The 10,356-nt window shown below is 42.8% G+C and overlaps 1 protein-coding gene across 1 annotated transcript; it reads right to left on the bottom strand.

The window, feature by feature from the left end:
* Positions 1-432: 432 nt before the first annotated feature.
* Positions 433-8,127, bottom strand: LOC123484835 (cilia- and flagella-associated protein 251-like). Its single transcript, XM_045215600.1, has 3 exons — positions 7,534-8,127; positions 787-910; positions 433-451 (listed from the first exon to the last, which is right to left on the bottom strand). The coding sequence occupies exons 1-3, from the start codon at positions 7,913-7,915 to the stop codon at positions 433-435; spliced, it is 525 nt and encodes a 174-aa protein (XP_045071535.1). The 5' UTR covers positions 7,916-8,127.
* Positions 8,128-10,356: the final 2,229 nt, after the last annotated feature.

Consider the following 10,356-nt stretch of genomic DNA (forward strand, 5'->3'; position numbering starts at 1 on the left):
ATCAAAGCCTCGAGTAATGAACCTATTTTTGACACAATTGGCTGGAAAACCTAAACGCTTCACTTCCCTGTCACCACTCCCCTGTATGTGTTCTTTCAGCTAACCTCTCTGGGTAAAACCGTTCCCACACTGGGAGCAGTGGACAGGCTTCTCCCCTGTGTGTGTTCTATTATGTTCTTTCAGGTGCCCTAACCGGATAAATACAAACAATTTTCACACTGGGGGCAGTGATAAGGCTTCTCTCCTGTATGTGTTGTGTTCTTTCATGACCTTTCAGGCTCCCCTATCTGGGTAAAACCCTTTCCACACTGAGAGCATTGGAAAGGCTTCTCCCCTGTGTGTGTTCTATCATGCTTTTTCAGGCTCCCTATCTGGGTAAAACCCTTTCCACACCGAGTGCATTGGAAAGGCTTCTCTACAGAGTGTGTTCTCTCATGTGACTTCAGAGTACCTGATTGGGCAAAAGCCTTTCCACACTGAGCGCATTGGAAAGGCTTCTCTACAGAGTGTGTTCTCTCATGTGATTTCAGGGTACCTGATTGGGTAAAACTCTTTCCACAGTGGGAGCAGAGGTAGGGCTTCTCTCCAGTGTGTATTCTTTTATGTTTTTCCAGTTGCCCTAACTGTGTAAAACTCTTTTCACACTGGGAACAGTGGAAAGGCTTCTCTACTGAGTGTATTCTCTCATGTTTTTTCAGGTTACTTGACATAGAGAATCTCTTTCCACACTGGGAGCAATGGTAAGGCTTTTCTCCTGTGTGCCTCCTCTCATGTGATTTCAGATACCCTAAATGGGTAAATCTCTTTCCACACTGGGAGCAGTGGTGTGGTCTTGCTGGTTTGGGCGTCTCTGGGTCTGGTTCCAATGAAGGACTCTTCCCGCTGTCAAAGTGAGAGTCTGGTATCTCTCCTGTCAAAGACAAACAGAGTATTTATTTAAACAGAGAGACCTGAATGAAACCTCCACATTATTAAACTGTCTCCCTAGGAGCTTTAATCCAGTCTATATCCCTCATTATAAAATGGGTAGTTTGGATCCTGGATGCTGATTGGTTGGTAGCTGTTAGTTATTCACGATAATCCACTGGTAATAATACCTGTTAACAGTTCCATTTGAATTATCCCTAAACATCCACTGTCCCACAGCCCGTTCATAAACTAACCTCCACTGGAAAAAGGTATAGCAGCATGGGGACATTATGAACCCCATTATTAGCCTAGCATTTGGTTTGGAACAGAGGGACATTATGAACCCCATTATTAGCCTAGCATTTGGTTTGGAACAGAGGGACATTATGAACCCCATTATTAGCCTAGCATTTGGTTTGGAACAGAGGGACATTATGAACCCCATTATTAGCCTAGCATTTGGTTTGGAACAGAGGGACATTATTAACCCCATTATTAGCCTAGCATTTGGTTTGGAACAGAGGGACATTATGAACCCCATTATTAGCCTAGCATTTGGTTTGGAACAGAGGGACATTATTAACCCCATTATTAGCCTAGCATTTGGTTTGGAACAGAGGGACATTATTAACCCCATTATTAGCCTAGCATTTGGTTTGGAACAGAGGGATATTAAGAACCCCATTATTAGCCTAGCATTTGGTTTGGAACAGAGGGACATTATGAACCCCATTATTAGCCTAGCATTTGGTTTGGAACAGAGGGACATTATGAACCCCATTATTAGCCTAGCATTTGGTTTGGAACAGAGGGACATTATGAACCCCATTATTAGCCTAGCATTTGGTTTGGAACAGAGGGACATTATTAACCCCGTGCTGCTAGCCTAGCATTTGGTTTGGAACAGAGGGACATTATGAACCCCATTATTAGCCTAGCATTTGGTTTGGAACAGAGGGACATTATGAACCCCATTATTAGCCTAGCATTTGGTTTGGAACAGAGGGACATTATTAACCCCGTGCTGCTAGCCTAGCATTTGGTTTGGAACAGAGGGACATTATGAACCCCATTATTAGCCTAGCATTTGGTTTGGAACAGAGGGACATTATTAACCCCATTATTAGCCTAGCATTTGGTTTGGAACAGAGGGACATTATGAACCCCATTATTAGCCTAGCATTTGGTTTGGAACAGAGGGACATTATGAACCCCATTATTAGCCTAGCATTTGGTTTGGAACAGAGTTGTATAAACCTTGCCATCTGCCTCTCCGACCAAAGTTGCAATTTAGAAATAATATAATTATAACCATTTTATGAAACCAATAAGGAAGCCAAACCCAAGTTATTATGAATAACACACTATTAAGGTTTTTTTCCCGGCACTCCTCTTTGTATCATGCATAAGATCAGCCCTTAGTTGTGTGTTCTTCACGATAATCCACAGGTTCTCATGTCTTATTGCTTCAATAACCTGTGGACAGTTTCTATAGAACATTTTATTGATTCTGTCTTGATTCTGTCCTCTTCATCATTTGAAATCAGACATGAGTTGGTTGTAATAATATAGGTTATATGATGTGGTACCATAGATATTTCAATCAGATCAGTCTGTCTTACCTAATAACACCATAGATATTTCAATCAGATCAGTCTGTCTTACCTAATAACACCATAGATATTTCAATCAGATCAGTCTGTCTTACCTAATAACACCATAGATATTTCAATCAGATCAGTCTGTCTTATCTTATAACTACAAAAATAAGGACCTAATGACACCATTGAGATTTTTAAAAAAACAATGATGTCGAGCTTCAAATCACGTTTAAAAAAATAAAGAAATTTGCTCTCATGGGATGTCGAGTATAGAGACTGCACAAAGCACTACAGAACAATATCATTTATAATGTTTTGGGAACAAAAAACGCTCCAACTCTGCCTCTTTCTCAATTTTCTAACAGAAATGGGACGTGCCTATGATGGTTCATCTGTGTGTCATTCTGGTCATGTGCGCCACGAAAGACGGAGCTAGTTCATAAACTAAAGGCGTCTACAGACAAACAGGGCCGACGGAGCTAGTTCATAAACTAAAGGGGTCCTCAGACAAACAGGACCGACGGAGCTAGTTCATAAACTAAAGGGATCTACAGACAAACAGGACCGACGGAGCTAGTTCATAAACTAAAGGGATCTACAGACAAACAGGACCGACGGAGCTAGTTCATAAACTAAAGGGATCTACAGACAAACAGGGCCGACGGAGCTAGTTCATAAACTAAAGGGGTCCTCAGACAAACAGGACCGACGGAGCTAGTTCATAAACTAAAGGGATCTACAGACAAACAGGACCGACAGAGCTAGTTCATAAACTAAAGGGATCTACAGACAAACAGGACCGACGGAGCTAGTTCATTAACTAAAGGGGTCCTCAGACAAACAGGGCCGACGGAGCTAGTTCATAAACTAAAGGGATCTACAGACAAACAGGACCGACGGAGCTAGTTCATAAACTAAAGGGATCTACAGACAAACAGGACCGACGGAGCTAGTTCATAAACTAGAGGGGTCCTCAGACAAACAGGACCGACGGAGCTAGTTCATAAACTAGAGGCTTCTACAGACAAACAGGACCGACGGCGCTAGTTCATTAACTAAAGGGGTCTACAGACAAACAGGACCGACGGAGCTAGTTCATAAACTAAAGGGGTCCTCAGACAAACAGGACAGACGGAGCTAGTTCATAAACTAAAGGGATCTACAGACAAACAGGACAGACGGAGCTAGTTCATCAACTAAAGGGATCTACAGACAAACAGGACCGACGGAGCTAGTTCATAAACTAGAGGGGTCTACAGACAAACAGGACCGATGGAGCGTAGTGCAGTGTTACAATGTCGTTTTTTGTCAAAAAGGAGCGCCTTCTTGACATACGCCCTATCATTCAACATAGTTTTTTTCTACCTGGAAATTGAGACACGACGTATCATTCCTTGCGAAGACTGAGGGGCAGTATTGAGTGAGTTTTGCAACGGAAGTCCCGCCCCTGTGTCCACATCACATATTTTCCGGTATCCCTTCTGGTATAAACACAGAAGAGATGGACGTTCTGCTACTTCTGGTAGAAACACAGAAGAGATGGACGTTCTGCTACTTCTGGTAGAAACACAGAAGAGATGGACGTTCTGCTACTTCTGGTAGAAACACAGAAGAGATGGACGTTCTGCTAATTCGCTTCTACTACATGCAATCTTTCCTTTTTTGTGCATTTTATTTCGAGATTTACTAAGCGCAATTACATCCAGTTAGGAGGAGCGTCTGTGTGAGCTGGCGAGAACCTTTACAACCCTTCGATTGTATTCAGACAAGGAAGCTAAAAGACAACAGCTGGAGGGAAATGTCATGAATTTTTGAACACCGATACTGATATAAAAGAAAACATGGAGAAAGATTCGGGGACCGGTATGTTGGCAATCTGAAAAGGGTGAAGGAGACGAGGAGGTGTGGTGTGTGTCCCCCACCGACTGTCAGACAACTGGATTGGCTTCGTGTTCACGTGAAAACATCGTCAGACAGACACCAATATGCCAGATACGGTCCTCGTCATGCAGCCGAATCCTTTGGTACAGTCAGTGTGTGTGTTTGTGATCATATGTTTAACAGACCTATACTGAACTACAATATGAACACAACAATGTAAAGTGTTGGTCCCATGTTTCACGAGCTGAAATAAAAGATCCCAGAAATGTTCCACATGCACAAAAAAACTTTATCTCGAATTTTTGTGCACAAATTTGTTTACAACCCTGTTAGTGAGCATTTTTTCTTTGCCATATATCATCCATCCACCTGACAGGTGTGGCATATTATCAAGAAGCTGATTAAACAGCATGATCATTACACAGTGTTACTTGTGCTGGGGACAATAAAAAGCCTCTCAACACAATGCTACAGTGTCTTCACTGACATTTTCAACATGTCCCTGACTGAGTCTGTAATACCAACATGTAATACCAACATGTTTCAAGCAGACCACCATAGTCCCCGTGCCCAAGGACTCTAAGATAACCTGCCTAAATGACTACCGACCCGTAGCACTGACGTCTGTAGCCATGAAGTGCTTTGAAAGGCTGGTCATGGCTCACATCAACAGCATTATCCCAGAAACCCTAGACCCACTCCAATTTGCATACCGCCCCAACAGATCCACAGATGATGCAATCTCTATTGCACTCCACACTGCCCTTTCCCACCTGGACAAGAGGAACACCTACGTGAGAATGCTATTCATTGACTACAGCTCAGCATTCAACACCATAGTGCCCTCTAAGCTCATCACTAAGCTAAGGATCCTGGGACTAAACACCTCCCTCTGCAACTGGATCCTGGACTTCCTGACGGGCCGCCCCAGGTGGTAAGGGTAGGTAACAACACATCTGCCACACTGATCCTCAACACGGGGGCCCCTCAGGGGTGCGTGCTCAGTCCCCTTCTGTACTCTCTGTTCACCCATGACTGCATGGCCAGGCACGACTCCAACACCATCATTAAGTTTGCCGACGACACAACAGTGGTAGGCCTGATCACCGACAACGATGAGACAGCCTATAGGGAGGAGGTCAGAGACCTGGCCGTGTGGTGCCAGGACAACAACCTCTCCCTCAACGTGACCAAGACAAAGGAGATGATTGTGGACTACAGGAAAAAAAAAGAGGACTGAGCACGCCCCCATTCTCATCGACGGGGCTGTAGTGGAACAGGTTGAGAGCTTCAAGTTCCTTGGTGTCCACATCACCAACGAACTATCATGGTCCAAACACACCAAGACAGTCGTGAAGAGGGCACGACAAAGCCTATTCCCCCTCAGGAGACTGAAAAGATTTGGCATGGGTCCTCAGATCCTCAAAAAATTCTACAGCTGCACCATCGAGAGCATCCTGACTGGTTGCATCACCGCCTGGTATGGCAACTGCTTGGCCTCCGACCGCAAGGCACTACAGAGGGTAGTGCGTACGGCCCAGTACATCACTGGGGCCAAGCTTCCTGCCATCCAGGACCTCTATACCAGGCGGTGTCAGAGGAAGGCCCTCAAAATTGTCAAAGACTCCAGCCACCCTAGTCATAGACTGTTCTCTCTGCTACCGCACGGCAAGTGGTACCGGAGTGCCAAGTCTAGGTCCAAAAGACTTCTCAACAGCTTCTACCCCCAAGCCATAAGACTCCTGAACAGCTAATCATGGCTACCCGGACTATTTGCACTGCCCCCACCCCATCCTTTTTACGCTGCTGCTACTCTGTTAATTATTTATGCATAGTCACTTTAACTCTACCCACATGTACATATGACCTCAACTACCTCAACTAGCCGGTGCCCCCGCACATTGACTCTGCAACGGTACCCCCCTGTATATATAGCCTCCCTACTGTCACTTTATTTTACTTCTGCTCTTTTTTCTCTCAACACTTTTTTTGTTGTTGTTTTATTTTTACTTTTTTTGTAAAAAATAAATGCACTGTTGGTTAAGGGCTGTAAGTAAGCATTTCACTGTAATGTCTGCACCTGTTGTATTCGGCGCATGTGACCAATAAAATTTGATTTGATTTGATTTACCGATGTCCAAAAAATTTGGCCAGCGTGCAATTGGCATGTTGACTGCAGGAATGTCCACCAGAGCTGTTGCCTGTGAATTCAATGTCCATGTCTCTACCATAAGCCACCGCCAACGTCGTTTTAGAGAATTTGGCAGTACGTCCAACCGGCCTCACAACCGCAGACCACGTGTAACAACGCCAGCCCAGGACCTCCACATCCGGCTTCTTCACCTTAGGGATCGTCTGAGACCAGCCGCCCAGACAGCTGATGGAACTGTGGGTTTGCACAATCTAAGAATTTCTGCACAAACTGTCAGAAATCGTCACAGGGAAGCTCATCTGCGTGCTCGTCATCCTCACCAGGGTCTTGACCTAACTGCAGTTCGGCGTCTTAACCGACTTCAGTGGGCAAATGCTCACCTTTGATGGCCACTGGCACACTGGAGAAGTGTGCTTTTCACGGATGAATCACGGTTACAACTGTACCGGGCAGATGGCAGACTGCATCTACGGTGTCGTGTGGGCGAGCGGTTTGCTAATGTAAACGTTGTGAACAGAGTGCCCCATGGTGGCGGTGGGGTTATGGTATGGGCAGGCATAAGCTACGGACAACAAACACAATTGCATTTTATCGATGGCAATTTGAACGCACAGAGATACCGTGATGAGCTCCTGAGACCTGTTGTCATGCCCCGTTGTCATGGCCCGTTGTCATGGCCCAATGGCTCCATTGGTCTGAAGAGGGAAGACAGCTGTTCCTTTGGACACGGACATTATGCAGCGGGTGGATGACTTAAAGACACAACAGCAGGAGTTACAGAAACAGCTGCAGTGTCCAGTAAAGACCTGGTATGAAGGTGCATTGATCCATTGTAACAGTTTAAAGCTGCTATTTTTGTGTTTTTGCCCAAAGTCGACCGTTAACAATTCCTAAAGTACAGAACAACATATTCAAGTGTAGAACTTCAGCAACATTTATTTTTAAAACCCCACATATTAGGTCAACAACTGCAGAGTTTGTACTACTTACTGGTGTTAATCGGATCTCCAGTCTCCTCTTCTTCCTCTAATGTGACAGTAATCTCCCCCTTCTCATTCAGTCCAAAAATGTCCTCCTCTTCTTCCTCCTTCACTACAAAAACTGTATCCTGCTCATCCTCGTCTTCTTTCACACCAACATCCTCCTCCTCTTTCACTCTGAAAGCTTCTTCCTCTTCTTTCACCATAAAATCTTTCTCTTCTTCTTTCACTGTAACGTCTTTCTCTTCTTCTTTCACTGTAACAGCCTCAACCTCTACTTCTTGTTTTACTGTGACACCCTCCTCTTCCTCCTCCTCTTTCACTAGAGCTTCTTTCTCCGTCCAGCAGACCTCCTCTTCTTTAGCAGGAGGAGAGTAGCTTAGTGAGCTCATGGTCGGGGATGTTCGCTAGCTGGGCTATTGCTAACTTAAACCAGCCAGCTAGCTGACGAATTACAACAAAAACGTAAATATGCTATTAAATGGGGTAACTAGTGGATACGACTGAAGTGTGTTTAAAACACAGTGCTAAAAATCACTGAAAGCGTCTAAAGACCTCCAATGTTTCAGCTATGTTGGCTACCGAGTTGTTGTTGTTGTTGTTGAAAAAGAATCCGTCCACTAGATAACACGTCACACTCTGGCAGCATCGCCTGAAATACGCACATCGCCATCTACTGACTGGAGTGGGTAGCGCAGCTGGTTAAATGTTTTCTTTTCTTTTCAGACAAAAAGTTATTTTGTTATTCATATCAATAAATAATCATATTATATGGAAACCTAGAAAGACACGCACGTGTTAATCAGTGCAGATGTTTAATGATTGAGAATGTAAAACTTACTATACTACTGCACATCTGCATTCAGGAAATCAGTCAAACAAACGGATAATATCACAATAAGCAGCTAGGTCTATACTGCTCCTACATGGTGTAACAATACATCATATAGATGTATATAATGAACAGACTAGGTCTACACTGCTCCTACATGGTGTAACAATACATCATGTAGATGTATATAATGAACAGACTAGGTCTATACTGCTCCTACATGGTGTAACAATACATCATATAGATGTATATAATGAACAGACTAGGTCTATACTGCTCCTACATGGTGTAACAATACATCATATAGATGTATATAATGAACAGACTAGGTCTATACTGCTCCTACATGGTGTAACAATACATACATGTAGATGTATATAATGAACAGACTAGGTCTATACTGGTCCTACATGGTGTAACAATACATCATGTAGATGTATATAATGACCAGACTAGATCTATACTGCTCCTACATGGTGTAACAATACATAATATAGACGTATATAATGAACAGACTAGGTCTATACTGCTCCTACATGGTGTAACAATACATCATGTAGATGTATATAATGAACAGACTAGATCTATACTGCTCCTACATGGTGTAACAATACATCATGTAGACGTATATAATGAACAGACTAGGTCTATACTGGTCCTACATGGTGTAACAATACATCATGTAGACGTATATAATGAACAGACTAGGTCTATACTGCTCCTACATGGTGTAACAATACATCATGTAGACGTATATAATGAACAGACTAGGTCTATACTGCTCCTACATGGTGTAACAATACATCATGTAGACGTATATAATGAACAGACTAGGTCTATACTGCTCCTACATGGTGTAACAATACATCATATAGATGTATATAATGAACAGACTAGGTCTATACTGCTCCTACATGGTGTAACAATACATCATGTAGACGTATATAATGAACAGACTAGGTCTATACTGCTCCTACATGGTGTAACAATACATCATGTAGACGTATATAATGAACAGACTAGGTCTATACTGCTCCTACATGGTGTAACAATACATCATATAGATGTATATAATGAACAGACTAGGTCTATACTGCTCCTACATGGTGTAACAATACATCATGTAGATGTATATAATGAACAGACTAGGTCTATACTGCTCCTACATGGTGTAACAATACAACTATGCAGATGTACAATACCAGTCAAAGGTTTTAGAACACCTACTCATTCAACGTTTTTTCTTTATTTTTTAATATATTTTGATTTGTTTAACACTTTTTGGTTACTACATGATTCCATATGTGTTATTTCATAGTTTTGATGTCTTCACTCTTATAATACAATGTAGAAAATAGTAAAAATAACGAAAAACCCTGGAATGAGTAGGTGTTCTAAAACGTTTGACTGGTACTATATATAATGGGCGTCCACTGGTGGCTAACACAGTTAATAAATATTAATTTAATGTATTTATTTTTCAGAAAAAAAATATGTTGCATTAATCAAATCCTTTTTACAATCATCACCTGTGGATTCTCTGACATGGTGGAAAAATACTGATGGGAACATTCATGAGGTAGTGAATGGTTTTAATGACAACTTATCATTGTTGTTATCAGAACAATGTCTGAGAGATATAAGAAAGATCAGGAATTTATTTGTATTTTTTTGGGGGGGACATGTATTTAACCCCAAATTTTTTGGCACTAAAATATATACTTCCGCTAATTTTTTCAACTGGTACCAGGGACCTTCAGACGAGTCTCGTGAGGCCTGGACGAGGTGTAAAGGCCACCTTTCCACAGAGGGGTCATATTAGTGTGTAGCCCCAAACTGTTCGGATGCTACAGACAGAAGTTGGCAGATCGGCTGTACTGACTTCAGTCCCAAGTGGCTTGTGAGGATCAGCGAAAAACGGAGAACACCGTGGTGTTCGTGAGAGTTTCATCTTTCCACAGAGGGGGGTTGTAGGCCAAACCCGTTCGGATGCTAGTCGAT

Source organism: Coregonus clupeaformis, unplaced genomic scaffold (assembly GCF_020615455.1).
Source record: "Coregonus clupeaformis isolate EN_2021a unplaced genomic scaffold, ASM2061545v1 scaf0478, whole genome shotgun sequence".
NCBI lineage: Eukaryota > Metazoa > Chordata > Actinopteri > Salmoniformes > Salmonidae > Coregonus > Coregonus clupeaformis.